This window comes from Perca flavescens, chromosome 16 (genome assembly GCF_004354835.1).
Source record: "Perca flavescens isolate YP-PL-M2 chromosome 16, PFLA_1.0, whole genome shotgun sequence".
NCBI lineage: Eukaryota > Metazoa > Chordata > Actinopteri > Perciformes > Percidae > Perca > Perca flavescens.
In genome coordinates this window covers 28,767,167-28,787,471 of record NC_041346.1, presented here as the reverse complement: position 1 = coordinate 28,787,471, position 20,305 = coordinate 28,767,167, and the positions used below count along the sequence as shown (strand labels likewise).

Here is a 20,305-nt window from a genome sequence, read left to right as displayed (position 1 = left end):
ATGCGTCACAAACGGACATTTGGAAAAAAACGAAAAATGGGTTCCAATATCCAATTTTTCATATATTTTCCCACCTTGACAAATTAAAAAATTGGATCTTTAAACTGTTTTTCCAATTTTCTGTTTTTATTCAGAGGATCAGAAATTTAGAAAATTACAAAATTGCGTCTGAGCTCCAATTATTCAATACTGCCGTGGTATTCTCTCCCTCGTTCCGCCTAGCAACGCCGCACTCGAAACCAGTTGCAAGCACCTCTGACGACAAAGTCTATCAGTTTTATTTATTTTTTTGGTCCATATGCAGTTAATGACCTGCATATTCTGCAAAGTAGAGGGAGAGAATACCATGGCAGTATTGAATAATTGGAGCTCAGATGCAATTTTGTAATGTTCTCAATTTCTGATCCTCTTAATAAAAAATAGAAAAAATGGAAAAACAGTTTAAAGATCCAATTTTTTAATTTGTCAAGGTGGAAGAAAATGAAAAATTTGAACCCATTTTTCTGTTTTTCCAAATGTCCGTTTATGCTTAGAAAACTTAACTAACTTAACAAAAAAATTGGAATAAAATCGACAAAAACGTAGAGGAAAGTGTAGAAAAACAACAGTAAAAATTTTGAAATTTGGACCCAGTGTTGCACGGGTCAATGGGAAGACAACACCAGGGTTAAAACATGATTTGTTACCGGTTGTACTTTGACAGCATCTACCTTTATACGTTCTGGTTCAGAGCCAGATGTACTTCATTCGCGGTACTTCCCAGAACAGAGCAATAAACATCAACCTTTGTCCTGACACGTGCAGAGCAAGTTAATGAACTTCCCATCCTTACAACGTTAACATCACCAAGTCTTAAGAAGTAAAAGCACAGACGTAATATCAGCAAAATGGACTTAAAGTACCTGCAGTTAAAGTGCATTCTGTGCAGTAAAATGTCTCCTGTGACTGATATCTGACTCTATGTGACATAATTAGATTTTTTTTTTGTGTGATATTAGATATTAAAGCTACAGTCTGTAAGAATTTCTCCCATCTAGCGGTGAAATTGTATACGACGACCAGCTATATATAACTTTCTAGCCTCTCCTATCCAAGTGCGTTTTAAAGGAAATAGTTCTTATCACGGTCTCCCCTGGCTGTAGATAGGTGGGCCAACGCATTTTTTGTCTCAGTGCAAGTAATTAGGTTGTTTTTTTAATCTTTTGTTGGCTCACTTTTACTCACAACATGCCAACCGGCAACATAGGATTCCATTCACTACGCTAAGCTAACTAGCGGCGGCGCTGCCGGTGTTGCACCGGACTAAAACAATGCATGCACAAAAAATACTACTACTATCAGAACAGATGTGCAACCACTAACGACTATGTTGCAAATGATCTGTTTTAAATTTTAGTTTTAAATTTTATGTTTCTGGATATGTATGTATTGTGATGTTTTATGTGGTGTATATGTAATGTATGTTATTTTATTTGTTTACCTGCCCAGGGACAGCAGATGTAAACTAGCTATTAGCTAACTCTGGTGCCATTACTTTTAATTGTGCATTGTCCCTGTAAAAATAAACAATAAAATGAAAGGAAAATGCGTTGGCCCACCTATCTACAGCTAGGGGAGAACGTGATAAGCCCTATTTCAACAAACGGTGGCGTATCCCTTTACCTCTTACGGTGGCCGTGTTATTCCAAGAAATACGACTTCGTCCGTGAGTGCTCCTTCCACTCCAATGTTAACTTTGTTCTTGTTGCTTTGCCTGTCGCGTTGTTGTTTTAATTCTCTTTTTCACTTCCTTGGCGACTCCGTTACATGTCCTCGAGAATAGGTGTGATCCTCCATCTGCAACAGGCTTTCAAATCTGCCGGCAGTCGCTGAGTAATCTCCCCCTGGCATTCACCACTGGGTGTAAGAGGGCGAAAGGCGGAGGTATGTCCCTCTTTGGTTAATGTATTTTAAAGATGGAGGTATGTCCCTCTTTGGCTAATGTATTTTAAAGGCGGAGCTATGTCCCTCTTTGGCTAATGTATTTTAAAGATGGAGGTATGTCCCTCTTTGGCTAATGTATTTTTGGCTAATGTATTTTAAAGCTAGAGGTATGTCCCTCTTTGGCTAATGTATTTTAAAGATGGAGGTATGTCCCTCTTTGGCTAATGTATTTTAAAGAATGTATTTTAAAGATGGAGTATGTCCCTCTTTGGCTAATGTATTTTAAAGATGGAGGTATGTCCCTCTTTGGCTAATGTATTTTAAAGGCGGAGCTATGTCCCTCTTTGGCTAATGTATTTTAAAGATGGAGGTATGTCCCTCTTTGGCTAATGTATTTTAAAGATGGAGGTATGTCCCTCTTTGGCTAATGTATTTTAAAGATGGAGGTATGTCCCTCTTTGGCTAATCCCTCTTTGGCTAATGTATTTTAAAGATGGAGGTATGTCCCTCTTTGGCTAATGTATTTTAAAGATGGAGGTATGTCCCTCTTTGGCTAATGTATTTTAAAGATGGAGGTATGTCCCTCTTTGGCTAATGTATTTTAAAGATGGAGGTATGTCCCTCTTTGGCTAATGTATTTTAAAGATGGAGGTGCTACATGGCGGCCGTCATTCGAGCGAGTTGCTCGTATGTATTCTGAATGATTCTGAATGTCAGATTCTACGCTTACGAGAATACTTTGATTAGTTGGTGGAAGTAATTTCACATGAATGAGAACATATTTTAGCATAGAAATCTAGACGCACCCTAGCGGCAGCAAATTTAATTTGCAGCCAGGGGGGTCTAGGCACTCTCCGTTGGCTTGCGAGCTGAAAAAAACAAACCCTGGTCAGGCCAATCACATCGTGTATAGAGTCGGTGGGCGGGGCTTATGGCTGCTGCTGCTGCTGGAGAACAGAGGTCTTCTGGAAGACTTGGAGTTCAGCTTTTCTTTGAGAAAAGGACAAAGAACGGCACAGAAATCATTGTTAAAAAAGCAAGATGTGTTCGGAGTTTTGCCGACCGGATACGGCAAAAGTTGAATCTATCAACTAGCGCTGCTCTGGTTGGTTGTATCGCTATCCTATTGCGTGCAGAGGGGATTTGAAAGACAACTGTTTATCCCGCCCCTCGGATTGAGCCCTACCAATGGGGAGTTCCCAGACCCAACATCTGGATGTGGGTCTGGCTTGTCAGGCTACACATATTTGTGAAAGAACAAGGTTTTTTTGTTGTTGCTAAGAATCAACTCAAAACATTACACAACGGAGCTTTAATACTGAGCTGTTCAGACTGTTTCGACCCCCCTCAAGTCGAACTCTAACCTCTGGTTCATACTTACAGCCACACCGGAGCCTGATTGGATTACAGTAATTAACCCAACGAAACCGACACAAACAAACAGCACTTTAGCAGATGTTCTGTAGCCGTGAGTGGAGAGATATATAACAAAAAAGAAGAAGAAAAAGGAGCGCGTTGTGCTCTCTTGCATTGTCATTTTATTGGTTCACACACTGATTACATCTGATCACATTTTTAATATTGATAAGACTTGGAATGCACACCATCGTCATCATTATCAGAATACGTATGATAACGTTAGAAATGAACAAGAAACCAAGAGAAACTTTGTTTTACACACAGTAGAGTTCTGTTCCTGGCACTCAAGTCATCTCACGATCATAAAAGACAAATAAATCCCAAAGCTCTCGTGAAGCAGTTTGAACAGCGTTTGAGTTGTAGCCTAGACATTACACCCTGGTGGTCAAACGCTAACGGACGGAGTAAGGATTGTTTGCGTCAGAGGGTGGGACCTCACGTAATCCTATTAAAGCACTGACACTATGAGGGTTTAGACTGGACAGGAAGGAGGGTCACACCCTAAATGCAGTGGTATAGTCTTCGTCAGTGTTTCTCAAATGGGGGGGTACGTGTCCCCCTAGGGGTACTTTGGAGGACTGCAGGGGGTACGTGAGATATTTAAAGGGATACGCCACCGTTTGTTGAAATAGGGCCTATCACGGTCTCCCCTAGCTGTAGATAGGTGGGCCAACGCATTTCTTTGTGCATGCATTGTTTTAGTCCAGTGCAACACCGCTAGTTAGCTTAGCGTAGTGAATGGAATCCTATGTTGCCGGTTAGCATGTTGTGAGTAAAAGTGAGCCAACAAAAGACAAAAGAAACAACCTAATTACTTGCACTGAGACAAAAAATGCGCTGGCATTTATCTACAGCCAGGGTAGACCGTGATAAGAACTATTTCAACAAACTGTGGCGTATCCCTTTAACAACAAATGTTTAATAGTTACGAGGCTGTTGTCCAGAACATCCTTCCTCTTTATGTAGACTTTTTTTTCTACCATTTTTTCTACCATATTTTTCTCTATAAAGAGTAGCGATAGATTAGCGCTGGTCAGGGGGTACTTGGCTTAAAGAAGCAATGATTACACTTTACTTGAAGGTATCTACATGAGAGTGACATGAGACTGTCATGAACATGTCATAAACAATACATGAACATTCATGACATAACACTTCTTTTTGTAAATATCATTCATTTTTGTAATGACAAGTTATGGTTAGGGTTAGAGTTAAGGTTAGGGTAAGGTTTAGGGTTAGAGTTAGAGTTAGATTTAGAGTTAGGGTAAGGTTTAGGGTTCATGTGTTCATGACAGTGCCATGTCAACTATTCAAAAGGGGTACATTATTGAAAAAGTTTGAGAACCACTGGTCTGTGTGATATGCAGGAATACGCTGTATACCCACTAAAGGTCAAGAATTTCCCTATTACAAAAAGCATAAGGTTATGTAACATTTTGGTAATAAACTGACCCCGTCTGTGTTGCGAGTCACCTAGGAACAACAACACAGTAGCTTGGCGGTCATTCTCTGTGCAAACATGAAATGAACTAATGGGAATCACTAAAGTAGATATGAAACGAAAGCCAACTCAAACTAAACTCTCATTATTTTCGTAAGCCTGCCCCTGAAGCTACTGCAGCTTCGGGTGGCACTGCAGCAGGCGCTTACGTTACAGAAACTACAGGAAATAAGCCAGATGAGGCTGATGTTATACGCAGTAACGTTACAAGAAATGAATGGGGTTGTCGCTCTGGGACATGACGCTGGGAGGGGAAAAAAAATCACAGTTTACTCACTACAAAAAACTAGACTATACCACTGCCTACATGGGAGTTTCAACACTAGTGCTGCAAAGATGAATCGAATAGTTGTCAACTATTTTGATAATGGATTAATCGGTTTGAGTCATTTTTTTTATGAAAAACAAGTTGACATTCTCTGATGTCAGCTTGTTAAATGTGAATATTGTTCTAGTGTCTTCTCTCCTCTGGGACAGTTAACTGAATACCTTTGAGTTGTGGACAAGACAAGACATTTGAGGACGTCAGGTTGGGCTTTTTGGGGAAACACTGATCCATATTTTTTCACCATTTTCGGACACTTTAGAGACCAGACAACTACTCTACTGCCCTCACCGAGGTTTATGGATTCCCCACTGTATCAGCATTACGACTAAATATCTTTTAACCCTCGTGTTGTCTTTCCGTCCACCATGAACTTGTCCTTCCGGGTCAAAATGGAAAAATAACCTTTTTTAAACGTTTTTCTCACTTTTTCAATTTGTTTTTATTTTCATGATCAATAAACCTAATTTAAACGACATTATACCTAATTTTTGAGTCAAAAAATGCAGAAATTATGAATTATTTTGACTAATAGTTAAGATCAGAGCATGTTGAGAGGATCACAGACAGGTTCATGTCAAAGTTTAGTCAGGAGAGAGTTTTAAAACTATTTAAAACATTTTTTTTTTTCAAAAGCTATGAATTTGAATAAAACACCCAAAATACAATGCAAGTAATCATTAATTTTACCTGCAAAGAACATGGACGCATGGATGCATATGTGGTAGCGAACCCATACAACATACGTACACGCATCCATGTTATTTTTGGGCATTTTGGTTGAAAGAAACCCATATGTCTGATATAAAGAAACTTTAAAAGCGGGTCAATTTTGACCCGAGGACAACACAAGAGCTAAACAAGATCAGTCCAATAGTGTTTGATTTCCTGTATTTGACTCCGATAACATGCAGTAATTCTCTGTCGTTAGATGTTGGCGCCCTCTTGAGGTGGATTGATGGTGCATTGAATTTACCTTTTGGAGAAGCGTGGTTCTCACGGGGCAGAGACCTCTATGTTGGGACAATACACCAGAATCATTAGCTGAATACATGAAATGTTAAAACATATTTTAAGACTTTATTTTAGGTATTTGATTTCCTAAAAGAATCCTGGCTAAGCGTCCCTGACGTCAATGCACTGATTAGCTTTTTAAAACACCTTTTTAAAATGCATTTTTTTGTCTTTTCTTGTGAAGTGCAAAGTAAAAAGCTGCATCTAACTATAAAAAGCAGAGAATAATCTAAACTAAAGATATAATATGTAACTTTTCTGCATTCAAATGTCTAAAAAAGGACTAGACCAATGTTCTATATGTTGAGTTGTGTATTTACATTATCCCACATGTTTCCGACAGAGAAACAGAAATCTGTCATTTTATTCAAGGTAACGCTCCGTGTCACTTGGTTGCCTGTCGATGGCGTCATGTCTATTTCGTGCATGCGTCAGCGTTGTGGTCGTCTGCCAGAAGCTGTCATAAATTGACTTTTTATCCAGTTTTAGGACACATTTTTTACGATACACGTTTTACGATCTCTGTGGTTTTCAACTCTGTAATGGATGAAAGATTTTAGTCAACTTAACCCTTGTGTTGTCTTCCTGTTGAACATGCAACTTTTACTTTTCGTCTTTCTCAAAACGTACGTCACTTTTTTCCGAAATCTTTTTGTAGATTTTTCCCGATGTTTTTGTCGCTTTTTTCGACACTTTTTTCAACGTTCTTTCTCAATTTTTTTTTAATGCTATGAAATTGAATAAAACACCCAAATTCAATGTAAGTAATGAACTGATCGTTTATTTTACTTGTGAAAGAGCGGGTTTGTGGAACCATCCACGCCAAATTTCTGATAACGAAACTTTTTTGAAAACGGGTCAAATTAGACCCGAGGACAAACGGACACACAGAATCAAGCTGAGCAAACTCCTGTCCACCGACGGGCCAAAACAGAGTCGGAGAAACTCAGATTTTTTTAACATGAAACTACTTTGTTCAGTGTGTTTTTTTTACTGGTTTTAATCAGCGGGTCCGTTTGTTTTGAAGAGAAGGATACCTCTGCACGTGGGCGATTTTAGTCCCTTTTTAGGGGGACTCAAGCCCACCCTAATTTCATCTCAGCCCCTCTAAAAATTATAATATCATTTTTTGTATTTATTTTTTTAATCAATTTTAGAAATTAAGCCAGAGTTTGTGAACCTGTCTGTTAGTGACAGAGGACAAACAATTACCATTAACAGAAATGTAGTGTTGGCCAATCGGAGGAAATTGTGGGAGTCTCTATCTGATCTGGTGATGGTCGGTGACGGAGATGGTCAGGGTGGTGATGGCGCAGTGGGTATGACACATGCCTTTAGTGCGGGAGACCCGGGTTCGATTCCCAATGTGATACAACACCCCATGTGTCGCTGAGCAAGACACTTAACTCCTAGTTGCTCCAGAGGTGTGTGACCTCTGACGTATATAGCAATTGTAAGTTGCTTTGGATAAAAGCATCAGCTAAATGACACATAATGTAATCTGTCTGCAGGACACGGTTGTGAATTTTAACGTTGGTAGTCCCCAGAGAAGAAGGTGGTCGTTTCATGGTGCAGATTAGAACCCAAACTGAAACGTAAGCAACTAAAATTGCTGAATGTGAGAACATTGGGTCAAATTGGTCGTTATAACTGTGACTTATAAAGTGTCAGGTCTAGTTCCATCATAGTGTTAATAGTGTCAAAAAAAACGTTAGCTGACGTTGGGTTTAACACTGACAAAGCACTGTGTCACATTCTCATTAGGGGCTGAGCCCCCCTAAAGGTCTGATCCTAGACTCGCCCCTGCCTCTGAGGATTAAAAACCCTCCTGAACGATGAACTCTGAAGGGATCCTAACGGGAGAAAGTGAAAGTGCCTTTTAGTTTTTAGTTTTGACATAGGCCTATTGTGCGTTTAAGACCCTGACGTGAAATCTAAGTTGTGGCATTATCTTCAGTCAGATTTATTAGATTCTATTTATTTTATTCTAAAAAAAATGTGAGTGATTAAATAGGATTTTTTTTTTTGTCTTCCATTCAGTAAAGAGCTATTTGTTTTTAAAGCTGATCTGGATCCAGCAAATTCTTCTAAAAAGGCATATTCTGTCACGATCCTCGCCAGTATCCTCATAAACTACGCTATCATACAAACACAAATAATAGTTAATGCACTTTACAAAGTCCAGAAAATAGAGGGAATAGATTATAGCTTGCCAGCAGTTCAGTCCAAAAAAAGAACACAAAATGCACGATAACACCCAACGAACCAATGTTATTAACTCGGAATATCATGCAATTAAAATACCATCCACAGCATAGAACTGTAGTCAATGTCACCACGATGAAACTGGAAGTTTACATAAACGGCGTGATATTATAATGTCAACCATTGTCATAACTTCAGTAGCTCGTCATTGCGATGTTCGTTACAAAGAGAGCCGATTACGAACGACAGTTAAGGTGTGAGCATGCTGCGTGGTGGCGGTGGACTCGGAGAGGGGGCCGGGCAACACGCGGAGGCGTTCAGGGTTCAGGGTCAACTACACTCCAGAGGAAGAGAACACAAAAAAAAAAGAAAGAAATAAAAAATAAAAAAATAAGCTCCATTGAATGACAAAACAAAAAGGGATAATTAAATACACCCACTGGTCTCGTTCTGTAAGACAACGTGGTTCAGTTTGTTCATTTCACACTGCAGGCAGCCTTTAGTCGTGCAGAAAAAAAAACAGCCACTGCTAATAAGAACACACGTAGGAGTCATGCTCGTCATATTATAAAAAAAGGTTTAGAATGACTAATAAATATACTTTACAGATGAAAGAGCACAACAATTAGACAGCAGCCATAATAATACTAGAAGATAAGTAAGAATAAGAGAGTGAGAGAGTGCCACGCTGGATGAAGGACAGGCGCTGTCCGGGTCTCAACTGAAGACAAGACGCAGGCTAAAGAGTTTCCTTTCTTTTTTTTTCTTTTTTTCTTTTCTTTTTTTGGCTGATATGCCCACTGCTGTAGTGTAGGTTTAATGATGGGAGCGTCGGCTGTCGGCTGAATGTGGAGAGAGAGACGGAGCGAGAAGAGAGCAGGAGGACGACCACGATCCCAGAAATTACAGACTCTCCAGACTCCCCCCTTGCATCCGCTTGCACCTCTCTGTCCTCTGCTGCTCTCTCAGATCTTATTCACGGATTCCTCCTCCGCTCCTCTAGCCCTCCTCTTCAGTCTCGTAGACCTGGAAGGAAAGGAGACGGAAAGTCATTGCTTTTACACACTGAAATCAAAAGGTTTACGCAACTATCAAAACCAGTGGTGTAGTCTAATGCAGTGGTTCTCAAACTTTTTTCAATAACGTACCCCACTTTGAAATAATTTTTTAGCCAAGTACCCCTTGACACCATTAGTGTCTGATTTACTTAACAAGCTTGTAACTGAAACACACTTAAAAGTTACTTCAAATGTTCATAACTAAATTAATTTGATGAATTATGCGTGACTGATATATTTGAGATTAACATTTCAAACAGTACTCCAAAGTACCCCTAGGGGTACACGGACCCCCATTTGAGAAACATTGGTCTAATGTAATGTATTTACATTACATATTGGCCTATACATATGGACCAGAATCTGCCTTTGGGGGAGGAGGGCATATCATAGTGAGGGGGTCTGGCTGTCCTCCCCCAGGGTTATTTTGAGCATCACAGACTTCATTTCCTGCATTCAGATATCTTTTATTCACCAATTTACGGTGGAAATCCCTTTATTTAGCCTATGCAAAGGAAAAAAAAGACAGACAACAATTCAAAATATATCAAAATCATAATGGAAAGTTTGTTGTTGTGTGTCATTGTGCATTTTTAACTGGGCATATGGAAATGGGGGGGGGGCGGCTTGTTTAACTATATTTGTGGGGTCCCATAACCTGGAGTGCAGTATACTTGTGGGGTCCCAAGAGCTTTGTGGGGCCAAAATGCTGGACCCCACAAGTTTAAAGGGCTGTTTGAAGACTTGGTTTTAGGATTAGGGTTAGAATTAGGTTATGGTTAGGGTGAGGGTTAAGGTTAGGCATTTAGTTGTGATGTTAGGGTAAGGGTTAAGGTTAGGCATTTAGTTGTGATGGTTAAGGTGAGGGTAAGGGTTAAGGTTAGACATTTAGTTGTGATGGTTAAGGTTAGGGTAAGGGGCTAGGGAATGCATTATGTCAATCATGGGTCCCCACAAAGACAGTGCCACAAACCTGTGTGTGTGTGTGTGTGTGTGTGTGTGTGCATGTGTTGTGTTTGTACCTTATCCCTGCAGCGGGGCAGCGGGAGCTCCTGAGCAGTGGAAGTGGACGTTTTGCCACCGACTCTCCCTGCGGTGCCATACTCTGGTCTCCTCTGATTGGCTGGAGCGAGGGTGGCCCTGCACGTCGACAAACTGCGTCAGGCGGATGTAGGCGATGCAGGCGGCGTCGTCCCCGATCATGTGCACGTGAGGGTTGAGGATGGTGGTGTGGATGGGTTTGCTGTTCTTGGAGAGGACTGACAGGAGAGAGAGGGGGATCAAACTTTGGAACGCTTTTACCAACAACTCAGTCGGTGTGTAACGATGCAGAGGATAGCTTTAAATGTAGTCTTACGATTGTCAAAGTAAAATCTGTGGAAGTCCATTCCCTCCACCAGATTACCCAGGCCCTCCGGCTCAAACGAGGTCAGGCCAGGGTCGCATATCTTCCTGTAAAAGCACGCAGGATCAGGTCACAATATCACATTTAAATGTCAGGTTTTAAACTCTAAATCATGTTTTTAAAGTGATGAATGGGCTTGTATACATATTGTATAGGGAACAAGACAAATAAAATTCAGCAAATATGTAGCATTATTAAATTATACAACTGAAAAAGAGAAAATGAGATGACGTCATAGTGCCACTTTGAGGTTTGTGACGTTTATCGAGGCCTCGTTGAATACGACAGGAATCTATTCACAGTTCTATTTAATTAATTTTCTTATTATTTTTGTGACTAAATGTTCTATTCACAAATCCAAATTCTTGAGCAAAAACACAAACCTTTTAGAGCTGACTGTCCGTGGTAGTACCTTTAGGTTTTGACTTAGTAAGTCAAAAGTTATTCTTAAAGGTCCCATGGCATGAAAATTTCTCTTATTATTATAATTTTTTCTATAGGTTTTTTAACATTAATGTGAGTTCCCCCAGCCTGCCTATGGTCCCCCGGTGACTAGAAATGGTGATAGGTGTAAACCGAGCCCTGGGTATCCTGCTCTGCCTTTGAGAAAATGAAAGCTCAGATGGGCCAATCAGGAATCTTCTCCTTATGAGGTCATAAGGAGCAAGGTTACCTCCCATTTCTCTGATTTGCCCCCCCAGAGAATTTGGCCCACCCATGAGAGAGAGACGTCATGGCTTTCAAACGAGCAAAGTGGCAGTTGGTCAAGGACCACTAAGGTCTATATAAAAGAGACTTCAGATACAGTATTAGGGGACCACTAAGGTCTATATAAAAGAGACTTCAGATACAGTATTAGGGGACCACTAAGGTCTATATAAAAGAGACTTCAGATACAGTATTAGGGGACCACTAAGGTCTATATAAAAGAGACTTCAGATACAGTATTAGGGGACCACTAAGGTCTATATAAAAGAGACTTCAGATACAGTATTAGGGGACCACTAAGGTCTATATAAAAGAGACTTCAGATACAGTATTAGGGGACCACTAAGGCCTATATAAAAGAGACTTCAGATACAGTATTAGGGGACCACTAAGGCCTATATAAAAGAGACTTCAGATACAGTATTAGGGGACCACTAAGGCCTATACAAAAGCTTCCAAAAAGCAGCATGTCATAGGACCTTTAACATCATTGTTGTGTCTATGTGTCTTATCATTCTGATTTAGTAACTCATTATTTAAATCCCTAAAGACCTAGCTCAAACTTTTGCCTTACAATCGAATTATTCTGACTACAATAGCTTACTGTTTTGTTGAAGTAATTCATACTGAAATTATGACTTAGTAACTAAAGAATTGTACTTAGTCCCTCATTATTTTTGACAAAGTATCTTTAATTTTTAACTTACAAATCAGATTTAGTAACTCAAAATCTTGACTTAGCAAGTCATAACCTAAACTGTTACTGTACTATCACATCATTTAGATTTAGGATGTTATAATCTTGATTTAGTAAGTCAAATCTTCAACTATCTCATACTTTTGACCTAGAAAGTAAACATTTTGACTCAGTAAGTTAAACCCTTGCCTGACTATGGCATCGTTGCGTAAATGGGCTTACATCACTGCAGGCACACTTTAGCCGCCCCTCCCTCACTCAATCTGCCAAAGCATTATTTTTAATTGTGTGGGGGGGGGGGAAGAGCGAGAGAGAGAGAGAGAGAGAGAGAGAGAGAGAGAGAGAGAGGGAGACAGACAGAGACAGAGAGAGGGGATAAAACAATGTCTGTAATTACTCTTGAACAAAAGACATTTGTACGTCAATCAGATTAATGGTTCTCTGCGGCTGATGGAGAGCTTTAGTGCTCCTTTTACAGGATGAACTCCGACTTTTTCCTATGAACGGATGAGAAAGAAGAAGGACGGAGAGTTGGACTCACGCATACGCCTCAAAGTCTCCGTTGTTGACAGCTTCAATCAGCTGCTCGGTGATCTTTATGATCTCCTGTTTGCGAGCTGCAGAGAAGAAACAATGCAACTGTCACAGTGCACTCGCTGACACTCGTCTGCACCGAACTCAGCTGATCATGATTGGAAAAAGGATTTTTTTTTTTGCCATATAAGTAACACTTAAAAGGGCTTTGCCTTGGTGTATGGTGCATACATAAACATAAACTGTTAAAAGTAAATACATGTAAAAGAAACTCTAACATAAATTAACAAATATGTACACTACAAGAAGAAAAGAAGGCGTTAAGGTGTTGTGCAGGATGTGCAAAGATGTTGATGAAAGTTCAGGTGATATAGTTTGTGAAATGTAGACTAATATTAATCCAGGAAGTATGGTTAAATAGGAATAGCAACTCGTTCCCAAACACAGCGTGGATGAACTCACCCGAGAGCTTGTTACTCATTGTAAGTCATCAGTGAGATCTCCTCCATGCTACTGCACACGTTAAAAACTACTTCCGTGCAGAAAGTTGTGATCCTAGCCTACATATTTACTCTTCTCCCAAACCAAAATGCCTCTTCCTGCTCCGTCTAGACGCCGTGTCGCTCTCTACCTCCACCCATCAGCCATCAGTTCTCTGTCGTTCGCATGTGATGCTGCCTGAGCTCATCACGCTATTCCTGGCCCAGATGAGATTTACTGTGTCCTTCTTTCCTCGATTCCTCCCGACACTAATAAAGAAGGCTTAGCTCACTCTGATTATCTCTCCCTCCCTCTCTCTCTCTCTCTCTCTCTCTCTCTCTCTCTCTCTCTGTAGTTTATTTTATCTTGTGTCTCTATCCATCCCCCCCACCATCACACATCTGTTCATTTTCCCTCTGTCTTCCCCTTCAGTGCAACACAAAAAGCTAAACAAAGGCTCCATATTAAGGACACATAGCAACATCCCAGCGTAAAAGTTCTCCATTCAAATTTTTACTGAAAGGGTCAGTTCACCCAAATTACAGAAAATACATTTCCTCACTTAACTCTAACGGTGCCCAGATCATTTGGGGTTTTATTTGTCCTGGTTTTGAAATACAGTGTCACTCATAAGTTTATGAACCCATGCTAAAGTTGACTAAAAAGAGGAATAAAAAAAAATCATCTTTTGGAAATTGATCTTAATGCCATAATTAAAACAATTTGGAAAAATCCAACCTTTAGGGACACCAGTTTTCTTTGTGAATGAATAATGTATTGTAAATAAATAAATGTTCTTCCTTAAAATACAGGGGTCATAAGTAACACAACCCCTATGTTAAATTCCCATAGAGGCAGGCAGATGTTTATTTTTAAAGGACAGTTATTTCATGGATCCAGGATACTATGCATCCTGATAAAGTTCCCTTGGCCTTTGGAATTAAAATAGCCCCCCCACATCATCACATACCCTTCACCATACCCCCCCATCATCACATACCCTTCACCATACCCCCACATCATCATATACCCTTCACCATACCCCCCACATCATCACATACCCTTCACCATACCCCCCACATCATCACATACCCTTTACCATACCTAGAGATTGGCATGGTTTTATTTCCGTTAGCCTAATAGCTGGTTTGATTTGCATTGAGAGATAATTTTATGGAAAGTACCCCATGCCAATAATATCTAGGTATGGTGAAGGGTATGTGATGATGGGGGGCTATTTTAATTCCAAAGGCCAAGGGAACTTTATCAGGATGCATAGTAAGATGGGAGAAAAGAAGAAAAAAAACCTTTCTGCTACACAAAATGATATTTATTTTATCGGATTTTTCCTAAATTGTGTGAAATTCTGGAGGGTTTTCAAGTTTCAAGGTTTATCTTTATTGTCATCACATAATACCAGCGGTGGAATGTAACTTAGTACATGTACTCAAGTACAATTTTGAGGCACTTGTACTTGTCTTAAAGTGACTCTATGTAACTTTTAAATGTTTCTGAAACTGTGTAATGTTCCGTCTGGTCTTACATGACCTGTAACAGCAAACGAGACTAACAGTGAAAATAACGCTAGTTTTTTATAGTTTTTAGTAAAGCCTCTGCCCGGTCGGATTTGTCCCACAAAGTCACAGAATGATTTGCGGCAGGTAGACAGGTCACAGATTTCGCCTGAACACCGGAAAAGCCTAAGTTAGAGAGTGTGAAGGTAAAAAGTAGCAGGAGATTTCTTTATATTGGCCTAATTGTATTTTTCCTTAATTTTAGAAGTTATCTGTTGTAGTTATGGCTGATAGTGGGACAGGAAATGAATGTATGTCTATGTAATGTTCCCAAAAGTGACCGAAGTAAATGTGTGTGTGTGTGTGTGTGTGTGTGTGTGTGTGTATCCTATGTATATGTGTGTGTGTGTATGTGTGTGTCTGTGAGTGTCTGTGTGTGTGTGTGTGTGTGTGTGTGTGTGTGTGAGTGTCTGTGTGTGTGTGTGTGTGTGTGTGTGTGTGTGCGTATCTGTGTGTATCCTATGTATGTGCGTGTGTGTCTGTGTGTGTCTCTGTGTGTGTGTATCTGTGTGTGCATGTGTGTGTGTGTGTGTGTCTGTGTGTATCCTATGGATGTATGTGTGTGTGTGTGTGTGTGTGTGTGTGTGTGTGTGTGTGTGTGTGTGTATCCTATGGATGTATGTGTGTGTGCGTGTGTGTCTGTGTGTGTCTTTGTGTATCCTATGTATGTATGTGTGTGTGTGTGTGTGTGTGTGTGTGTGTCTGTGTGTATCCTATGGATGTATGTGTGTGTGCGTGTGTGTCTGTGTGTGTCTTTGTGTATCCTATGTATGTATGTGTGTGTGTGTGTGTGTGTGTGTGTGTGTGTGTGTGTGTGTGTGTGAGACCCACCTTTCACATCTTCATCCTCAATGGTGGTGTTGCTGCTGTCAGATGATCCCTGTGAAGTGCACAAAGAAAGTTAATTACCAAAAATAAAAAATATGCCAGCCACACACACACACACACACACACACACACACACACACACACACACACACACACACACACACACACACACACACACACACACACACACACACACACACACACACACACAGAGTTTCTGCCACCGGATCTACAACATGACTCAATCTTAACGCCAAGCTTTTCGCCAGCAGCACAGCACAGATACAGCTGTACGTGTGGCTCAGCAGCTCTGCTGCCTCGGTGTTGACGGACACACACCACTGCACGCCACAGGACGATTAGCCGCCGTTACACACAGTCTGAACAGCGGCACGATGAGGGCTCAATCGGCTGACATACAGGGACTGCTCAGCCACCAGAATGAACCATTTATCTGAACACAGAGGGGCAGTATAAGACAGGCAAACACCTCACAGCTCCAGCTCTCTCTCTCTCTCTCTCTCTCTCTCTCTCATGCACACATACACATAGAGAAGCACACAGAGATAAAGATATTCAACAACATACACAAATTCTGCTTTTTCCAAATACAGCTTTATCGACACAGATAGAGAAACGGAGTGAGGGTTGAGAAATGAATTAAAGAGATGGAGCGAAGGGAGGAGGAAGAGGAGGATGTACCTTGGTCCCATCTATTGGATTATGGATAACAGTAGTCTGAGGCTCCTGGAGGAAGAATGGAGAGAAAGGAAGGAAGGAAGAAAGAAAGAAAGGAGAGAAAATGGAGGGGGACGGGAATGCAGATAAAGGGAAGCAACAGAGAGGAAATGTTTTATGAAGACAAAACGAGAGTCCGAGAGACATAAGAGGAAGATTAATAGAGTCGGATGTGAGTAATACATGGAAAGATTAAAGATTAGAAAGAGTTAATGAGTTGGAGGATTGTTGTAAGAGTTCTCAAATTAAACCATCAATACTAAAGATTGGTCTGTGCCAATGCAACTGTTAATAAACACACACACACTCTCTCATCAGTTTTTTTTTCCCATTTCATAGAAATGAATCAAGAATCACATATGTCAGGGCTTCTCAAAGTCCAGACCAAGGACCTAGAGACAGGCATGGTTTTATTTCAGTTAGCCTAATAGCTGGTTTGCGTAGTATCCTGGATCCATGAAATAACTAGCCTTTAAAAAGGAAGAACATTTATTTATTCACGATACATTATTCATTCACAAAGAAAATTGGTGTCCTTAAAGATTGGATTTTTTCAAATTTTTTTAAATTAAGGCATTAAGATCAAAATCCCAAAAGATGGATTTTTATTCCTCTTTTTAGTCAACTTAAGCATGGGTGTGTAAACGTATGCAAGCCACTGTAAAAGAGTACACGTATAAAGGAGCAGAACATGGACATACTCAAGTAAAGAACAAGCACTTTAAATCTGTATGTAAGTAGTTGAGTAAATGTACTTAGTTACATGCCACCACTGGCTGATAGTCTCCTGGCTCGAACTCCACACTCAGATCTTTTCATTTAACTCTCGGCAAGAATGGGAATACGTGCATTTCCCAACAGTGTCGGCCTATTTGTTGAAAAGCTGCCAACTTTTTGCTGATTTTACCAGGATGATCCACTGTCCAAAACAACACACACCTCTCTCTGTCTCTCTTTCATACACACACCTACACACACTCTGCATGTGCAAACGGACAGAAAGACGGACGGACGGACGGACGGGCGGACACAGAGCTGCATACCAGTGCAGCAGAGACGTGTCCTTTGGGACTGGTGACTGTGCTGTTTCTCGTGCTGTTCGTCTGCGGCTGTGCGGGGGAAACACAAAGTGCTGTATTAGTGCTCAGGAACAAGGGTGAGAGGTGCCATCTGCTGGTTGTGTAAAGTGGGTGGTTGCCGTGTGAACAAAAAAGTGTAATACAGACAAAAATAGCATAAGAGTGCTCCAGAGACAAATATAGTGAAAGAATGAGGAGTGTGCACTCCACTTCCAGAGAACAGACCCGCTAGAGTTTCAGGAAGGTTTCCCCCACAGGTCCCCCTACAGTTTTAGTTAGATAAAAAGCTTTTTCTGCCATTCATCATTTCTAGCTGCAGTAAAAATCCAAATCAATCCCAGTCAGAGAGCTCCGATACTCTCAGTCTGGAGCTTTTTTTTTAATTTTCATTTCTTTCCCCCGGCTCGGGATGCTATTTGGCAGATGGCAAATAAAACCAATGGCAGCTGTGCACCTCTGCAACATCTGTCAGATATAAGGAAAGAAGCCTCACATCCATTTTGTCAAAGTACATGAGCACTTCCAACAGACATTAGCGTCTCTTAATGTATCCCTCCCGACTAGACAACGTTTCAAATGCCTCGTTTAAGCAGAGGAAAAAACACACACACACACACACACACACACAAACACAGCGCTTATGGAAACAGGACATTCACATAGGACACATAAACAGCCAACAACATGCTAAATATACAGACACCTTGTTTTATAAGCACTCACACCGACAACTCCTCTTCATCTATGACAGCATGCACGTAAACACACAAATGCAGGCACGGCAAAGCGACTTCATGCTTAAACTAATGAACTGTGTATTTTTCTGCTCGTTATTTTCCTCAGCAGGGTCGCCTCTAATTGATAACTGTGTTTGACTGAAGACAATCGGAGACAGAAACTACATTCTGGTCATTAGAGAGGGAAGATGGAGAAGTGTAGCAGAGAGAAAAAGTCTATTATCCATATCTAAGATTATGTAAGAACATTTGCAAATATGTAGATTCTCATGTAACCCCGAGTTTGTACGAGTTCTGTTGTAGAGGTGCAAAGATGTATCGATTAGTTGTCAACTGTTAAATTAATCGCCAACTGTTTGGATAATCAAATTAATTGGTTTGAGTCTTTTTTGGGTTTTTTTATGAAGAAAATTCACAATTCTCTGATTCCAGCTTCTGAAATGTGAATATTTTCTAGTTTCTTCGCTCCTCTGGGAGAGCAAACTGAATATATCTATCTCTAATAACATTGTCTTGGGCTTTGGGAGACACTGATCTACATTTTTCACCATTGTCTAACACTTTATAGACCAAACAACTAATCCATTAATCTGGAAAATAATGGACAGATTACTCGACAATGAATATAATCATTAGGTGCAACTCTATTTTGTTGTATATTTTAATTGGATCCATAGCTACGTTTTTATTTTCAGGCAGCGTTTTAAGACAAAAACGATCTCCGTCCACACAAAAACAAAAAGCCGCGTCCAGTTTTTGGGTGTTTTGACATTTTTATGCATTAACTGCTGTGACATGTTTCTTTATGAGTTCACAGCAAACTGTTACAGTCGCTTGCCTTTTGCTGACGTGACCCCGCCTGTGGCATTACACTGGCGTTAAGGTCGCCCATTGGCATCACTGAAAATCAAAGGGCAAAAAATCAGCCAGCCTATTTTAAAGCATCGGATTTCCCCTTTGAAGCTTTTTGCTGTGATGTTTATCCTGCCGGCAATCCAGCCAGAGGGATAAACAAATATTCAAAAGTCAAATTTAAAATCCATCATCTATGCAGCCTTTCTGCAGAACAGACTGCAGCCCTGCACGCGATCTCTGCAAACCACTATCTAATATTATCGTTACATTGTGGTGGCTTTCATGTTGAAACGAGCTAATTGCACCAGCAGTGGGATCATTCATGGCAGGAGTACAACCACAGTCTTTTGTTGTCAGCCAATCAAACTCATTCACTCAATCAGCTGCATTGTAAGAGCCAGTCTGAGTATTTGAATCATTAATCCCCACCGTCAAGTGTTCAACATATTGTGCTGTTTTTTTTATATTTTTCTGAGGCCAGTTTGCCTCAGTATATAACAATAAAGATAAAACACACCAGCTTCTATATAGATTGAAATAAGGATGCAGAACAACCTGATAAATAACCAGCAAAAATGGTGTGTAGGTGGAGCGACCTCTAGCTCACCCAGTAAGTGCGTGCGCCCCATGTAGGCTGAGTCCTTTGCAGAGGCCCGGGTTTGAGTCCGACCTGCGGCCCTTTGCTGCCTGTCATCCCCCATCTCTCTCCCACCGTTCCTGTCTATCCACTGTCACTATAGCCTGGTTGACACCAGACCCTTCTGGGCTTGAATGGGCTCTTGGCCAGACTGACTTGCAGAGCAAATCTGAAATTTGCCGGAATTTCGTCTGGGGTTTTCCCAGGCTACTGTCACTATCAAATAAAGGGAAAAGCCCCCAAAAAATCTTTAAAAAAAAATTATGTGTAGGTTAAGAAATAAAGGTTACAGGTTATGTTTAAAAATCCAATATCGGTCGAATGGTTGGTTCATCACTTTGGTCCAGACTGAAATATCTCAACCACTATTGGATGGATTTGCATGGCAGTTTGTACAGACATTCATGCTCCCCAGAGGACGAATCCTACTGACTTTGATAAAACTGTGGCCTCTCCTCTAGCGCCACCAGCAGGTCAGATATCCATGGATACAAGACGATGAATCCTTCTTTTGGTCTAGCGCCACCAGTTTCAGGCTGTTATCATTTTCAGTTTGTAAATATACCAACAAAAAGTAATGCACCATTT

General features: G+C 40.6%; 1 protein-coding gene across 6 annotated transcripts in view; it reads right to left on the bottom strand.

Annotated features, from left to right (window-relative positions):
• Positions 1 to 6,943: 6,943 nt before the first annotated feature.
• Positions 6,944 to 20,305, bottom strand: part of camk2b2 (calcium/calmodulin-dependent protein kinase (CaM kinase) II beta 2) — a 51,253-nt gene continuing 37,891 nt past the window's right edge. For 5 of the 6 annotated variants that reach the window (XM_028601012.1, XM_028601006.1, XM_028601008.1 and 2 more), the window contains 6 exons: positions 17,453 to 17,518; positions 15,675 to 15,723; positions 12,797 to 12,872; positions 10,803 to 10,897; positions 10,468 to 10,704; positions 6,944 to 9,413 (listed from right to left, as the gene is read on the bottom strand). In XM_028601012.1, coding sequence (XP_028456813.1) covers positions 10,469 to 10,704; positions 10,803 to 10,897; positions 12,797 to 12,872; positions 15,675 to 15,723; positions 17,453 to 17,518 — 522 coding nt within the window. In that variant the 3' untranslated portion in view covers positions 6,944 to 9,413; position 10,468. The remainder of the gene's footprint in view (positions 9,414 to 10,467; positions 10,705 to 10,802; positions 10,898 to 12,796; positions 12,873 to 15,674; positions 15,724 to 17,452; positions 17,519 to 20,305) is intronic. The other variant, XM_028601011.1, reaches the window with a different exon arrangement.